The sequence below is a fragment of the Myotis nattereri genome (assembly GCF_964212035.1).
Source record: "Myotis nattereri genome assembly, chromosome: 11".
Lineage (NCBI taxonomy): Eukaryota > Metazoa > Chordata > Mammalia > Chiroptera > Vespertilionidae > Myotis > Myotis nattereri.
In genome coordinates this window covers 47,409,646-47,427,642 of record NC_138086.1, presented here as the reverse complement: position 1 = coordinate 47,427,642, position 17,997 = coordinate 47,409,646, and the positions used below count along the sequence as shown (strand labels likewise).

At 38.3% G+C, this 17,997-nt stretch overlaps 1 protein-coding gene across 1 annotated transcript; it reads left to right on the top strand.

Moving 5' to 3' along the window:
- The first annotated feature begins 4,149 nt into the window (after positions 1–4,149).
- Positions 4,150–16,066, top strand: PDK4 (pyruvate dehydrogenase kinase 4). Its single transcript, XM_081101979.1, has 11 exons — positions 4,150–4,504; positions 5,437–5,578; positions 7,011–7,082; positions 7,234–7,418; positions 7,590–7,676; positions 8,114–8,191; positions 9,982–10,058; positions 11,821–11,919; positions 12,109–12,219; positions 12,507–12,620; positions 14,044–16,066. The coding sequence occupies exons 1-11, from the start codon at positions 4,375–4,377 to the stop codon at positions 14,185–14,187; spliced, it is 1,239 nt and encodes a 412-aa protein (XP_080958105.1). The 5' UTR covers positions 4,150–4,374; the 3' UTR covers positions 14,188–16,066.
- Positions 16,067–17,997: the final 1,931 nt, after the last annotated feature.

Here is a 17,997-nt window from a genome sequence, read left to right as displayed (position 1 = left end):
ATTCTAATAGGCTAGTATGCATTCATTAACTGAATTCACCAGACAGTAAGGAATGTTTGTATAAGTGACTAAATTTTTCCATTTTTAAGCGGATATTCAGTGGGATGGAAATACAATTTTGACCACCCCCTGCACTGGGTTAAGCAAAGAAATCACAAAAGGAAGTGACCTCTACAATTGCCTTCCAGATGACCTGGTGCCTGATTGTGTTTCTTTTATTATATGGAACACCAGAAAAGGTTGTCTAAGGCAGCCAGTCAGTGTTATACAAACCAAGGCTGGACTTGAGCAAAACTTGGACTTTTCAAAGTAAGAGATTTCTATTTGGAGTGTGTGTGTGTGTGTGTGTGTGTGTGTGTGTGTGTGTGTGTGTATGTTCAAGAGGAGAAGAAATGTTCCATTTGGTGATAATCTCAGAAAATCTAGGCAATGATCAGCAATCAGAGAACAGGTAAAAGCCGCAGAACTGTTTCAGCTGACAGGTAGCTCAATGTCAGTCTACAGAAGACAAAGGCAGGTGATAAGGAAGAGAAAGACCTGATTTCGGGCTCCTCAGGCCTGGAGTCTCCAAGCTTCTTGGTATGCCCAGAGGGGTTAGAAACGGAGAGCAGAAGAGCAACTGACCCACTTCCCTGTCCTGATTCTGCCTTCCGATTTGGTCAAAAGCCTGTTTTGAACAGATATCTGCCAGATTCCTCTGCCTGTTCTTTTGCGACATCTATTTTCATTTTAACTGTAGAAAAAAAATTATTTTCCTTATAATTAAGAAGTTATACATGTTTCATTCTTTAACATTTGGAAAAGCGTAAAAAAAGCAAATATAAATACTGATAATTTTACCACCCCAAAATTACCACTATGAACATTCTTGGCATTTTCTTTCTACATATGTTATGCATATGTTTGTGCATATAATATTCAAATTATTAACCATATATGTTTCCTGCCAATATTTCCTATAAACCCATGACCCCCTCCCTCATTTGAGCAGCTAGATTATGACCCACAGAAGAAGCCAAAAGTGTTTACACAAGTTTGGGAAACCTGAGGAATTGAGATATAGGTTTTCTGTTTACTCAGAACCATGAAACTTACTTACAGTTCTATGACCCATACACTAACCCCCTCTTAGGGTTCATATGAGCTATTGTCAATTTCCTTTAACTTTTATTCTCATCCTCACCCCCAAAACCAGAGAACTATTCTAGTTTGAGAAGTAAGGTGGCAACTTTGATGTGTATATTAACATATAGTTTAATTGCTTCCTTGAAATATGTTCTTACAGGTGGAAAAGTTGAATAGGTATCTCTTTAAGGGTCTAGATGTATTTTATCAAATTGTAAATGCCCAGCCCTCTGGCAAAAATGCGACTTGCATTTTTAAAACTCTACCAGTGGCCTTATGTTACTAGATTTTGCTAGGCAAGCTGGGTAGAATTCACTTAACGTTAGGCAAGCATGCCCCCGAAAATTTCAGAAATTGGGTGCCTCTAGCAGAGATGCTGCGTTCAGCACTGTGTACAAGGGGGAAACGTTAGTACTCCACCCTGACCATTAGCACCAAATCATTTGATAGTCCTCTCATGTTTACCTTTACTCAAATGAATGCACAGATTTATCCATACCCATTGCCCCCAAATAATTCCCTTTGCTTTATTTCTGTAGCAACTGGATCACCTCCAAGATCTGTGGCCAGCCTGAAAATATATCCCTTCCTGGTCACACACTAATCATGGCACAGGTTTCCCCTGCTACCCAAAAGTAGAGCACTTTTATGAAACCTTTTGAAAGCTGAAGTGGCATAAAGCAAAGAAGCAATTACCATTAATTTACATGGAAAAATCTTTAAGCGTTCCCATACCCCAAAATAGCCTACCGAATCATACCAAATCCACTTCATTACATCCAGTTTTACGCTAAGCATAACACCCTTATAAGCGCTCTCAGGTTTTTCTGGCGCCTTAGGACACATCTTCCTAGCAGATGTACAAAATAAGTTAAGATTACGCACAGATGTTCACAGACACAGTTCAAAGCGACGGCAGCTTGAGGCCGAGATGCTTAAGTGTAGTTTCTGGGGAAATTGCTTTGGGTACGTGCTGCCTCTATACGGCTTGCTAGGGCGCAAACACTGAATGCTATTTCTGCTTTTCCCTCTTCCTCAGAAAAGTGAAAATCCTCTTCAGATTTCTTTCAGTTAGAGAAAACAGGTACAGGCCTTTCATAAAAACAAAGTGACATTAACACGAACTTTCGGGAAGCAGGGGATACCGGTAATACATAGTGTTTTAGCCAACTGGGTAAACCATTTGACCTGCTTTTCCAGTCCAGCTACCATAAATGTTGCCAATTATAACAATAGTTCCCATCATAGAAATGACATTAAAGAATGGAGGTCACGGTGAGAGTAACCCGATATTAGTGGATGGGATGACATGGAGACACAAGTCTGGTGACGGACCACATTTAGCCCGTAGCCTTCTCTGTGAACATCATAAGACTTCACCTGACCTTTAATCATCACCCAACACACAGGGCAATAGTGCTGGGTAAGCCAGGCCAAGAACTCAGTGGGGTTTTCCTAAATTAGAACTCCTATAATGTATCATTTCCACTGTCTTTCCTCTGCAGATTAAAGAGTATAATTCTTTACAATAAATATTTTTGCCTACCCCAGATCCCATACACATGGCAAGAAAAAGCAAATGCATACTTTTCTATTACTTCTGTTCTTAGGATGTAATCCAGGAAAAAGAAGGGATTTTTACCTTTGCTTTCGTCATCCACGAGAGTTTTATTTAGTCTTTTGGAACCTGGAACACATTTTTTTTTTTTTTGCTTTATCAAGCTATGCAAATATGTAACAAAGGATTCAGAACACAAAAATATAAATCATAGTAGTATCAAGTCCCATCTCCAAGTGGAGATTCAGTTTGGAACTTCCCCCATGTTTCCCCAGCTTGAACAGCAGGAATCACAAAGATGCCTTCAGCGTAGTCCTAAACCTAATGTCTTTCAGGGCATGGGGTCCAGGCTGGAGCAAGCGGCGTGTGGCAGTTGGTTGAGCACCATGTCCCATGCATTAGAGGTCTCCAGTTTGATTCCCAGTCAGGGTACATCCTACCTGAACCCCCATGGGGGTGCGCAGGAGACAGGTGATGGATGGTGGTGGTGGTTCTCACTCATCAATGTTTCTCTCTCTCTTCTGCTCTCTCTAAAATAAATTTTAAAACATTTTTAAAAAAGAACATAAACAGCTGCAATGTAATGTTGTAAGTGGCAAAGGCCATATTTGGAAGGGCGGGGAGAAACAATCAGGAAAGATCTCATAGTTCGTGCTGGGCATTTAAGGCTAGAAAAGAATGTTTGGGGCAGAGATTTGGATTAAGGACATTTCATACAGGGGACCAGAGCCAGCAAGTTCTCCATGGGGGGAAGAAAAGGGGAGTCAAACTGACACAAACTGATTCTTTTTATTTTGTTTTTAATCAACAGAGTTAAACCTAATGGAGAGAAACAAATTAACGGCCTTTTATTGCCACAAGGAAGTTCATGTATTTTGGCAGCTTCTCAAGCCCTGCTAAAGGTACTTCCAGTTCCAGACGTGTGCTGTTCTTTTGCTGGAAGAACTCTTTAGGTCGCTTATACCGTTCGCTGTCCAATGGCAGAGGAGCCCATACTTCTTGAAGGCAGCTCACTGGCTACTGTAAAAGCCCGCTCTGAGCAAGAACCAATGAGCTCCCAGAGCCCAGATTCTTGGAAGTAGTTTCAGGCTAGGAATGCGTGACATTGAGACAGCCTTGCACTTGTAAACAAGGACGAGTCTGGGCAGGCCTCCAGCCCACGCGATCCGGGGCCCTGTCCCAAGTGGCTGATCTCTGATCTCGAGCCTACTTACCTCCAGATGCCCATGTAGCCTTCCCCCTACCCCTCACAGCCCCGGCACCTGCGCCAGGCCCTCCGCGGGGACTCCGGGGGGGAAGGGCGGAGCCGGGGGGGGGGGGGGGAGAGGGCGCGGACCCGAAGTTCTTTTTCTGAGCAGATTGGCCCGGTCCCAGGCCCGGGACGCCTCTCCAACTCCCGGTGACTCCTCCCCTTTGGAGTTGGGGGGGAGCGTCCCGGGGAAACAAATAAAACCGCCAGAGAAGCCGGAGGTGGCAAGACGAGCTCTAGAGCCTCAAGCCACTGCTTCTCCGATTCACTCCTCTACTCCGAACACCCCGATCCTCAGCCCACACCGGGTGCACCTGCCTGCCCGCTCACCTGCGCTCCTCGCCCGACGCGCCGTCCGCTCCCAGGTCCCGGGCTCCGCTCCTCGCAGCCTTCGCCCTCAAGCCAGCCCAGCCCCGGCCAGACCCACCCGGTGGGCACCAAGATGAAGGCGGTCCGCTTCGTGATGCGCGGCGCCGGCACGCTGAGCCGCGCCAGCCTGGTCCCCCGCGAGGTCGAGCATTTCTCCCGGTACAGCCCGTCCCCGCTGTCCATGAAGCAGCTGCTGGACTTCGGTGAGCGGGGGCGCAGGGCGCAGGGCCGGGGCGCGGGAGCTGGGGAGCTGGCTGAACTTCCAGTCCCGGTGCAGGGAGGGGAGGCCTCACTGCTTAAAAACAACTTGGGGCCCGTTTTCCTGCTGCCCCGGAGCCCCTCGCCAGCGCCCCTTGCCTTCTTCTACATCAGGCTTCTTTCTGACAGGTGGTACCTGCCTACAGGTAGAGGCCACTTGCAGCTTCGCTGAGGCTGGGTGTTTTGAGCCCATCTTTCCTCTTCTATCCGTCCAAAGCTTCCGTCACAATACTTTTTGCTTTCAGTCAACATTTAACAATGAATGAGGAACTTTCACAGTACTTCTTGGAGAAGGTTCCTAATATTATAAAATAGCCTCAAATTAATTGAGATTTTTATTCCTTAGCCACCCTCCACAGGGTACACCTCTGCGTTCCTAACAAATTTCTTTGTTTCTTTATCAAATTAAAGTTTGTCATATATTTGCATTACTGCTGAAAATATTTACAGACATTCTGCAATAACCTTACAAGGAAAATGTCAAGGATTTAAATGTGGTATTATTTATTATTAGTCTGGAAACATCATGACATCCACCCAACTCCCATATCTCCCACTCCAGTTTCATATCTAGAACTCTGAACATTGTGGCGTTGACTGAACCCTGCATTCTTTTATGAATATTAAGAGCTGAATATTGTAGAATATTCGGACTCTTTGGAAGTGAATCCTCTTCCAAAACAAAACAATAATTCTCATATTGATAACTTTGAAATTAGAAAAAGACCAGAAGGCACTTTTGAACAGTAAATGAAATGAGGGTGAAATATAATTTTATAATATATGTGTGTATTTAATATTGTATAGTTAATGCTATTCAAATATGTCATTTGGTCATACTCGTTTCCAAATACTAAATAAGTGTTATTTATTACAGGTTCAGAAAATGCATGTGAAAGAACTTCTTTTGCATTTTTGAGACAAGAATTACCTGTGAGGCTTGCCAATATCCTGAAGGAAATTGATATCCTCCCTGATCAATTAGTAAATACCTCTTCAGTGCAGTTAGTTAAAAACTGGTAAGTAGTGAACCATTCTGAAACAGTATCTAATTTTAAAACAGATATCTAACTACGAATTCTTATAATATATTAACATCATAGTTGGAAACAGGTGATCAGAATAGTAATACTTTTTAAATATGTAAAGAATTGTTTATTAATTTAGATAAGTTATAAAGGCAGTTATAAAGCAATAAAAGCAGAAACAGACATTTTTATCCTGAAAAAGATTCTCTCACAATATAATTTTTACTTCCAGAAAAAATATGAAAACGAATTGACAGTTACAACTTGTTTTGTATTTTAAATAATAAAAGACAGTTTGATACTGTGAAAGGAATCCTATCCTAGTAGATATGAATGACTACTATTCAGAGAGGGCCAACTCTTTTTCATTTACAAACCAATTGACAGAGCAGGCTCTGAGTTCAAATCCTGCTTCTGCCTTTTCCTCATTGTGGAATTCTTGGCAATTGTCTTAAATTCTTTATGCCTCAATTCCCCCATTTTTATTGAGGAGAATAAAGCATATGCCTGAGAGGGATATTGGAGTGTAATTGAATGAGGTAATCCATTAAAAAGCACTTAGAAAAATAGCACACAGCCAGCACTCAGTGTCTGTTATCATCTCATTTCATAAATAAGGATGTTGAGGCTCAGAGGGGGATAGATAACCCAAAGGAGCAGATTTTCAGAGAATAGAGCCAGGATATGCACCGAGGCAGATATGCATCAGAGCCTCACACTAATCACAGAATACACAGCTTTTTGTTCATTGATTCAAGAAAAATATGTATTGCCCTACCTGGTTTGCTCAGTGGATAGAGTGTTGGCCTGCAGATCAAAGGGTCCCAGGTTCAATTCCAGTCAAGGGTACATGCTCAGGTTGCAGGCTCGATCCCCAGCAGGGGGCGTGCAGGAGGCAGCTCATCAATGATTCTCATCATTGATGTTTCTAACTATTGCTCCCTTCCTCTCTGAAATCAATAAAAAAATATTTTTAAAAATATGTATTATATGTCCATTCAACAATCACAATCTGAAACACATATTCAATCCATAGTATTTGCTGTGTTCAAGACTTATACTCACCTATGAAGGGAGTAGGAAAAAAATATGAAGTCTTTCTTAAAAAGTTGTTTTTAAATCCTTTTGCTATTAAAAATAACACAACTGTTGCCAAACAAAACAAAACTGAATATTGATCTGGAATACTTAAAGAAATATAAATTTTAACTTAGATAGTTAAGAGTTAAAGTTATAAACCACCCCCCCCCCCACACACACACACACCTTTCTTCAGAGATACTGTTTTCCAAATGTCCTGGAGTTTTTAATTTTAAACATAATACTCTCTCTTTTCAAATCATTTGAAAAAGATACTATATTTTCAGCCACTTGTATCTGACTATTCAATTTAAAATCTTAAAGCACACTTGTCACTTTACAGGTATATCCAGAGCCTGATGGATTTGGTGGAATTCCATGAGAAAAGCCCAGAAGACCAGAAAGCATTAGCAGAGTAAGTTCTATGCCTTAGAATAAGTGTCTAAACTTTTACTATTTCCAGACATACTCCTCTAATAAATGATAAGTACACTTAATAGTCTAAAAAATATAAGTGACAGAACCTTACTTGGACTTTCACTAAATATAAATGTGTTTTGCCTTAGGTTTGTAGATACTCTCATCAAAGTCCGAAATAGAAACCATAATGTAGTTCCCACAATGGCACAAGGAATCATAGAATATAAAAATGGCTATGAATTTGACCCAGTCACCAATCAAAATCTTCAGTATTTCTTGGACCGATTTTACATGAACCGTATTTCTACACGGATGCTAATGAACCAACACAGTAAGTTAACCATAATCATGATATACAGAGATGAGGGTAGACTATAAGCCATACTGTAGCTCGATGTTTTACTATTTGGTGGGTCACATTCTTTGTCAGTGGTGTTCTAATCATGATTGTCCTGATTTTTATATAATATTATATACTGTTTTTATATTTATTTTTCAACAGTTCTTTTATTTAGTGACTCACAGACAGGAAACCCAACCCACATTGGAAGTATTGATCCAAACTGTGATGTAGCAGCAGTGGTCCAAGGTAATTTCTAGATTTCTTCATTTCCTTTATTGAAAATGTACACTCTATGATTGACATATGGTTGAGGTGGCTTTATAAATGAATTTATATTCAGAATTTACCCTTTATATTCTTATAAGTACTGTCATGGAGGCCCTTTGCTTTTGAGGGTCAGGGGTTTAAACATTCATTTATAGTATTATAAAAAAAATCCAAACATCAGAGGTTAATGTATATATTGCATTTGATCTTTGAAGTGTGCATATTCCTGTTGTTATAGCTATACCTTAGTGTCATAATTCTTTCTTTAATAAAATATTTACAAGGTACTTTTGTATACATACATTGCACTCTAATGAATATTTTAGGCTAAGGGTAGTGTACACAGTGAAGATCACTTGACAATTGTACTTGGCAGAAATTCATTTCATCATTATGAAAATTACCTTCTATTCCAGATGCCTATGAGTGTGCAAAGATGCTTTGTGATCAGTATTATTTAACATCTCCTGAATTAAAACTCACACAAGTGAACGGTAAGCTATAAATAAAATATAGTTTAATCTATGGAAAAGTCAGTGTTCTCCCAGTATGAGTGATACTGTAAATACAGAGCAACTTTTGTGTTCCATTTTCCCCTTCTGAACATGCCTAGAGTTTGTACACTTCTTTTTTGAAGCGAAGGTTCTCTTTATCTCCACTGGAAAGTTCCCATTGAGCACATTCAGTTGCTACTAATAATTCATAAAGAAGAATAGTTTGAACAGTTTGGAATGTAGAGTAGCAACTTAGTTCTAATATCTTAGGTCAAAGAAAGATTGCTTACTATAGAAACGGGGGGATAGGAGACTAGATCTGGGAGGCACCACTTGGTAGTGGAGATACCCTCCTAATTCCAATAAGGTTACTCATAAGGTCTAGAAACAAAATAATTTAAACTGCACTGTGAGAAACAGGCCAGTAACAGAAGGACAAATACTGCAGGATCCTACTTTCATGAAATATTTAAAATATCTCAAACTCAGAGTAGAATGATAGTTGCTAGAGGCTGGGGGGGCGGGGGAGAAATAGGGAGTCACTATTCAATGGGTATAAAATTTCAGTTATGCAAGATGAATAACTTCTAGAAATCTGCTGTACAACGCCTTGCTTATAGGTAACAGTACTGTACTGTACGCCTAAATACTGAAGAAGGTAGCTCTCATGTTAAATGTTCTCACCAAAAGATTTTTAAATTGCACTGTAAGTATATACCAGTTTTGGAAGCAGAGCACACTTCACTTCGTAGCTTCAACTGTGCGGTACCTGAACGAATACTAGTCTTCCCACATTGACTGAAATGATTGCGTGAGGAATGCAAGGCATTATTTTTATCCTATTCCATAGTTGCCTCTCCAAACATGACAGTAACATTCTCCTTTCAATTCAAAGTAGACATCATTTCCAAGTAATAGTTACAACGTTTGTTGGTGGTGAGAGTGAAAATCAAGTTGCTCAAATTATGGGTAGCCTAACTCATGGGTTGGGGTTATGCAAATGCAATTGATTGCTAAGCTAAAAATTAAAGTGCAAATAAAGATTGAAAAATATCTCTAAGCATTAACAGCACTGTTGCATAACTTGTAGATAAGTTGCTTGAACCGTTTGATAAAATAAAGAGGGCACTGAGCCAGACCTTGTGTTCTCTAATTCAAACTTTGCCAAGGCCTGGCAAACCAAAGAATAATTCTTTTCAAACAGTATTATGAGGTTTTTGTTTCTCTGTTTCCTTTAGTCTCTTGGTGAAATTTGAGCATATTTAGTCTGTAAGATTTAATGTTTGGATGATAAAAATCAAGAATAATCAGAAGTGTTATTTTCCCATGCATCATTGAGTAATTTCCCATGTGTTATTTCAATTTCAAAATATGAAAATTATAGCTAGCATAAATTTTGATGTTATACCATAGACAAATTAACTTTTCTTCCTTACAATCCATATAATGTTAATTCTAAAATTGTCCGGTACAAAACTTTTGAAAATAGAAATAAGCCATGTAACCTAACTTATAGCACCCTTGCTGAACACTTCATCTGCTTTATACATTTGTAGAGAAATGCAAAACTTAATTATAGAGTTCTAGGTAGCAACTGTATTAGCATATTGAAAATAAGCCAGTTGTGTTTTCAGTTTAAGAAGGAAGGTTCTAGGGTAGGATGTTGGAGTGAGGAGGATGGGGAGTATTCCCATCCTGTTTTAAGTCTGAAATATTAGTTAAGTAGATGTGGAAGGTTATTTTAATGAAATATTTATGTACCAATTCTAATGAGTTTAATTTTCTTCTAGGAAAGTCTCCAGGGCAGCCAATTCACATTGTGTACGTTCCTTCTCACCTTCACCATATGCTCTTTGAACTATTCAAGGTATGACTTCACAATGATTGCAATTTTATTTTGTTTTTTTTAAATTCCCTGTTTTCTTTTTACTGTCCTTTATCATTTCTGACTAAACAAGAGCATCACTATCTTCTCCCAAGCAAGTTTCTGTGCTCCTTCCTAACAGGAGGCTACAGTTAATGTTTGAAAGGGTACACGGAGTTCCTTGTAGTATCAGCATGTATTTGCGAATGAACAATATGATTCATGATGTCTCAAGGGCTCCCTAGTCCCATTATTTGTTCAGGTGTCCAACAAAGCTCCATTCATTCATGCATTCATTAAGAAAGTTCATGGGGTGAACGCTTCATGGAATGAGGCCTTATTTCTCCCACCCCCACAAGCTGGTTCAATTCCAAATCCACAGGTTCAGGTTCAGAATTACTGTAAGTGGCAGGATCTCAATCTGAGTCAGAGGACAGTACTAGTCCATCCCTTCCATGATCTACTTTTAATGTCCATATGAATCACCTGGTGGTTTTGTGAAAATGCAAATACTGATTCAGTGGGTCTGGGCTGGGGCCTGAGGTTCTGAATTTCTAGTACGCTAACAGGTGTTGTGCTGGTCCACCATCCACATTTCATGGCAAGATTGGAGAGCAGTGCTTCTCAACCTTCCCTGTGCTTAGGATCACCTAGAGGGCTTGTGAAAACAGATCCTTAGGCTCTGTCCCAAATAGAGATTTTGATTCTTTAGGTCTGAGAATCTATGTTTCTATCCAGCTCTCAGAGGATGTAGGTGTTACTGGTCTGGGGTAGCCAGGTGCTGGAATCAAATCCTGTCCTGGGTTCTAAGACCAAACTACAACTTGGTACTTCCACCAAAAGATAGGAAACACTTTGCGATGCTTCCAAGAGTCCTCTGGACTGGGGAGGAGGAGGGCTAAAAAACGTGAAATTTGCTCCTAATTCTTATGTAACTCTTCTCAAAACATAGTATTTCCTAACTTATGTTAATAATGTTAGTACAATTAGGTATTGATTATACCGCAGACATCTGATCTAGTTCATTTCACATTAGCTAATGATTAGAACGTCATACTAAATAGAAACCAGAAAGCAGATAATTTTCTGGGAAGTTAGAGAGAAAAATGGGTGAAATAAACCAAAACTGTATCTGTATGAGAATCATATAGTTGTCTGAAAACTTGAGTTTCTTCTCTGTTAAATGACAAAAGATACTTCTTTGTTTGACTGATTTACTTTTAAATTGAATGGTCCACCTCAGATTTATTTTGCCATCATTGGTAAAAGTGAAGATGATAATCACATGTAAATTGAAATTTAATTTAGAATTGTTTACTATCCTTTTAAATAGTAACAATCTTTTCCCAGCAAATTTTATAAAAGCCAATAAGTTGGTTCAGTGGTTCACTGTTCCTTTGTGATGTGTAATAGTCTTTGGTGTTTGGATGTAAAATATAATGGAAAGACAGAAAAGAGGGCTATGAAAATCATTTTTTACCTTTAAATTAAGTTTACAAATAAGAACTTGACAAGTAAGAGAATTGTTTTCCTATTAGATATTACTCCCAGGAACTATATTACATGGTAAATGCATACTTTTCATTTTACACCCTACATGGCATATTCATAAATAGCTATTTACAGAGTTATTATAACTACTAACTTAAAAGAATGGGAACTTTGAATTGCCCTCTGTGCTGCTTTTATTTTAAACATAAAAAACAGGTACTTATTGTCCCTCATTATTCTGCCATTCAATTTTTTATGTTTTTGTTTTCTTTAGAATGCAATGAGGGCAACAGTTGAACACCAGGAAAACTTGCCTTCCCTCACACCAGTTGAGGTGATTGTTGTCTTGGGAAAAGAAGATCTTACAATTAAGGTAACCATCCTCTATTTATCTTTTGAGTATCTCTTGAGAGAATTTAAAAAATCACCAATAAATCAAAGATATGGCAATAGATCAAAGCCATATACCAGGTGACTTTTTGATGCAGGAAGGACATTTTTATAGAGACGAAGGCACGTTGTTTTGAATGTGTGGCTCTGATGACTCGTTTGTTTGTTTAAGATTTCAGACAGAGGAGGCGGAGTTCCCCTGAGGATCACTGACCGACTCTTTAGTTATACCTACTCCACCGCACCAACGCCTGTGATGGATAACTCCCGGAATGCTCCTTTGGTAAGAACAATTATATGGCAAAGTTCATCCCAGCCACCTAGCTCTAAAGAGAGGGCCAGGATTACAAGGAAGTGTTTAGGCAAGCTCATCAGTTTAAATTGGGCCTGGGGGATATGAGGAAGAATGATAAAGCAAACTAAACGTGGTGAAACAATTCAAGGGGCCTCTGATTGGAAGCAGGAGATATTTAACTAGATTCTATCAAGCACAGTAGCAACACCTTCCCACATTTTGTATTTCAATGATCATGTCCGCCTTTTTACCAATAACTGATCCTTCCTCTCCAGGCCGGTTTTGGTTATGGCTTGCCTATTTCTCGTCTCTATGCCAAGTACTTTCAAGGAGACCTGAATCTCTACTCTTTATCAGGATATGGAACAGATGCTATCATCTACTTAAAGGTATACTTTAAATTCAATAGAAAAAAAAATCGTTTTTTAAAAGATTGCTTCGTGTACAGCCCTGATTCTGTGGTCCACAGTGAAAGCCCCCAAGTGAGTTCATGCAAATAATGACCAGAAGGAATTCTAGTTTCTGTTTGGTCGGTGTAGATATATTGTTTAATATTTAATGTGGTAACTTACCCACAAGGAGGTAAAGCTAGGCTACATGCCTCCAGTGAAGCAAAATTGTTGCCCAAGAGGGCAGGCTTGTGTGAAATTTTTAAGGCAACTCTTTTGGCATCTGTGAGAAGAGCTGTACTTTTGTTTTACTTCAATTTGTGAGAAAAAGATGCTAATAATGTTCCAGCCTCAAAATTAACTGATACTGAATTATTCGAGACCTTAAATTGACATTAGAAATCCAGGGAAAGACAGCTGACTGCTCAAGAGTTGTCAGAAAGATACCTGGCATTTTCTGTTTAAAATTTAAAACTTGGTAAATGTTTTTCTATTTCTGATAAAGCCTCAATTTATTTGTTAAGGTCACTGTCCTGATTCTGTTTCTCATTTGCCAACTATTTCAAATGAAAATATAGTTACAGATATTAGTAACTAAAACATTAAGCTTCTAGGCTCCCATTCTGTGCCAGGGAATTATTTGCCAAGTGGTCTTTGACCATCTGCAATAACTAATGCATTTCTTTCTTTTTAAAAATAAATCACATATTATCTCTCAGAATTGTTTTTTTCTAAAATAGTTTATTGATTTATTTTTTTTTTTGAGAGAGAGAGACAGAAGGGAAGGGAGAGATAGAAAGAGGAAGGGAGAGGGAAAGAGAGAAACACTGACATTAGAGCAAGCCATTGATTGGCTGCCTCCTGCACACCCGTGACCAGGGATCAAGCCTGTAACTCGGCCATGTGTCCTGACCGGGAATTGAACCATGACCTCTTGGTGCACTGGATGATGCCCAACCAACTGAGTCACACGGCCTAGGGCACATTCATTTCTTAAATAAGCCAAAGTCTTCATAGTATTGGGAAAGATTAATAGCTCATAGATTTATAGTATCAGATTAGAACTCTTTGTCACAGATACAAAGGTTTTCCTTGGACAAGATAGCTTTGCTATGCAACTCTATAATATTGGTAATATCCAAACAAAGGCTATGTGTGAATATTGAACACAAATTCTATTCCCTAATTTAAATTGTACATATTCTATTTCATCCCCTGTAGGGTAAAGATGCTTTCTTTTAATTTTCTTTTATACAGTGCCTGACATACTATGGGCTCTGGTATGCTCTTATTACTAAATGAAAGGAAGGTATTTGAATGGTTGACAACTTACCTCTGAATTTCTTTTGAATAATCACTTCAAGTACAAATGAGGCCTTGCATAGTTCCTTTGGTTTGACTTGTTTCTTCATCCTCTTTGCAGGCTTTGTCTTCCGAGTCTGTAGAGAAACTCCCGGTCTTTAACAAATCAGCCTTTAAGCATTATCAGATGAACCCGGAGGCTGACGACTGGTGCATCCCAAGCAAGGAACCAAAGAACCTGGCGAAGGAAAAAGTGGCCGTGTGAGGAGGGACGCTCAGGGCACTTTAAGGGATCAAAGTGGGTCTGTGCCAGCGCTGCTTTCTGAATGTTTGCATGCGGACTCTTCTCCCTCAAACAACAGCCACAGAACTCCTTGACCAGGACACTGAGGAAGAAGAACAAAGCTCATTCCTGTGACCCAGGAGAGCACAGAGCAGGACCAGGACTGCAGGAGTGAAGACATGGCCAGCTCTTTATTCTTTAAATTGAGAATAATGCTTGGGTTTATATCAAAACCCGAATAAGATATAAGCCTCAATTTGTCACCTCTTTGTCAACAGGAATGGGAAAAGAAGGGCAGTGAAGATATAGGCTATCAGTTTCAATAGACTGATGTTTTAGAGTTTAGACCTTTGGTTAATGTCATAAGATAATTAGTATTTATTGAACATCGTGTCAATTATATCAGTATTTTCCTGCCATTCAAAGGAGTGGGGCTTAGTTCATACTATATGTCTAGAAATGTATGTACATGTACATTTTGTATATATCTATGCGCTCTAGGGAGGAAAAACTGGTGACTAAAATAACATTCACTTTGAATGACGAATAAGTCAAAACGTTTTATTAAAAGTTGCGGCCAAGGCCTTGAGCCTCTGTAAAAACGCAGAAGATAACCTTCTCTGATAAATACAGGGCCTTTATTACGCTGCTTTCCCTGCTCACACCTCACATAGTAAGTGAGCTTATTGCCAGGTACCTCATCTTGGGCGAATTTAAAATATGCACTGAATTCAGAATGTTGGTGGTTGGAGGGGGAGAAGAGTTGCCAAAGTGAGAGCAAAACTATCTCTCATCTTGTTGGTAAATAAAATGGTAGACTGGAAAAACTGACATTAGGGAAAGAAATCATGCATTCGGAACCTAATTCAGAGAGAAGACCTGTTCTCTACCCTGAGGTGGTGGCAATCCAAAGACATCCATTTTCTAGATTAAAAAAGATGATGTATTCAATTATACTCTACACTCCAGAATTAACATGTGTGCAAAAAATTCCTAAGTATCAAATAATCCAAGAACATTAGAATTTAAATACTTCTTGGAGTGTTTTTAACAAGGAGCCTGGGAAGAAGAGGATTTTGTACCAGAATATTTTCCTTTTGAATCAGGGGCATTAAGAGCTAATGAATGACAGCTGCAATGCGTATGGAACTTTTGGGGAGTTCAGGTATAATATGCGGATTGACAGGGCACTCCTTAGAGAAGGAGTGAAAAACAAAAGAAGGAAAAAGGGAAGGAAGGAAGGAAGGAAGAAAGGAAGGAAGGAAGGAAGGAAGGAAGGAAGGAAGGAAGGAAGGAAGGAAAAAGGGAGGGAAAGAAGGAAAGAAGGAAGGGCATTTTGCTATATCCCCCACAAATTATTTCAAGAAATGGTTCATATTGGCAAAAGGATGAATTGGTGTCTTTCAAAGCAGTATGACTTTTTAAAAATGCTCTCTCAGTTTTGCAAGATACTAGGTTGTAATGAGATAATAAACTCATGTGTCAAATTGAAGTTTAAACTGGGATATAGAAAAAACGAGACTTTTCTGCATTGGAAAATAATCAGTACTATCTATGTGTTGAACTTAACATTTGTACTTCATTTTATCGCGGCCTAGTGTTGTGGTGCTTCTAGTAGTAGCCATAGAAGCATCAAACCATTTATTTCAAATTTCATCATCAGAAGTCCTAGGTAGGGATTTTTCTTGATGATGGGATTCTGGCTCATACATTTATTACTTACACAAAACTATTTGCTATAAATTATTTGAATATTCAGTTTCTACTGAAATTTAAACATTTTTGCATGTAAATACTTATGTTTACCAAAGAGTTAAAGCAGCTGATTAATTAATTAACCCAAACACTGTGGACTATCCTTAAAACACTAGAGAAAAAGAAATGTTGCTATCTCAATGACATCAACTGTGTAAATGGAGTTCTATAAAATAGAAATAGATGACATTGGTATTTGTAAAATTTACAGAAGAGCTTTAGAATTCTACTGAATAGATACTGCTCAGACCCACTTAAATTATTAATGTATAAATTGTATTTTTGCCTTTAAGTTATGTACAGAGAAATGTGATAATTTTTATAATAAATATTTTTATTATAAGAGTAGGCTTCATCTTTTTAAAGTTCTTTTCTCAAATTAATGGCAAAGTACTAAGAAGAATTTGAAGAAAAGGTTTTCCTTACTTTACATTCAAGTCTAATTTATCTACATATTGGGTATAGCCTTTTAAAAAGTATTGAAAGCAATTTAAAATCTTAATTTTTAAACAAAATATAAGTACTTTATAACAGTCCAGAAATTTCTAATTGTTCTTTGCTTTCTTGTGTATGCCCCAATAACACATAGTACAATGTATGTTTATCTACATGGATATATTCAATAATCATTTTTGCGATGCATATGTTCTCTAGATATTTTTGGTAAATTTACTTTAAAGTTTCACTTAATAACTGTTTCACATAATAAAGTTTCACATAACAAATACAGTAGAGCACTAAAATAATCACTTAGATAATCTAGGTTCCCAAATAACTTCTGGATTAAATATCTGAATACTCTGAAGGCGTAGCAATAGGATACAAATTACTAAATTAAGTGGTGGCATGTTTTATCTTTGCTATTTTCACACTGTCACTAATTTAATCCTACTCTATCTTTAGACAATATCCTTTGCCCACCTCCACAATGCCCCTATTGGTAAAATTTTGCAAAGAAAACAAAAGGGGGGGGGGCGAGGAAGAAAGAAAAACGATGAGAAGGGAGGAGGGAGAGTTGGGAAAGGGGGACATTAAAATAAAATAAAAGTAGTGAAATGAATTTGCCATAATTAAATCACAAAACCTTGTCAGTATAATCATTATTTGAATAAAAAATCCCAGCAACCAAGACATGGAACCCTAAAGAAACTACAGTAAAGCCCTTCATTGAGGACACTCAACTTACTGCAGCTTGTCTAAGGAAGCACATGCACATATGCAAACACACAGGCAAGCCCGCACACACGCAGGGGGTTTAATTGTGAATTTCCTTGGATTAAGCTGTATGGGAGGTAGGGAATTAATGCACTCCATAGATTCAGAACCTTCATCCACATTTGCATAAAAACTAGAAGACATCAAGTCCTACAATCCTCCACTTGCACACACCTATCTTTCTAACACAGTTAATATGTATACGCCCCAAACTACTAATTTTCAAGTTCAACACAATGGACTGAATCAAAACTATCTTTATACTGTTTCTCCTAAATTCCAAATCTAGTAAAAAAAATGGTAGAAGCGTTTGATATTAGCTACAATGACACGTGCAAAGACTAAGAGAGAGAAATCATTGTGAACTAGTAGCTTGTTTGGGCATTGACCTTGATAATTTCTTTACATATTCTCCAACTATACTTTCAGGTATTACACTTACATTTTAAGTGTGTACCAACAGTGCAAATGTACCTGGTCTTTCCTGGTGAAAGAATTGAGGGACTTCAATAATTTCACAGGAGCTTATGTAAAAAGTTCCCAGGCCCCCAACTATGAATTTTAGAGCAAAGGTATGCTGACCCTATTAGCATTCTATCCATACATATCTTTTTTGGATTTTTCATTTTTTACCTTATATCACCGTTACTTAGGCACTCAATAAACATTCCTTGGGTAAATAAACTGAATAAACACATAAATAAATGTCTGCCTATAGACCAACATCCTTACATTTAAGGGCAGATTGAAACTCTGTGTTAAATAAAGGCACACCAAATTTTATAAGATTTTTTTCTTTAAAGGATAAGAAGTTTTACAACA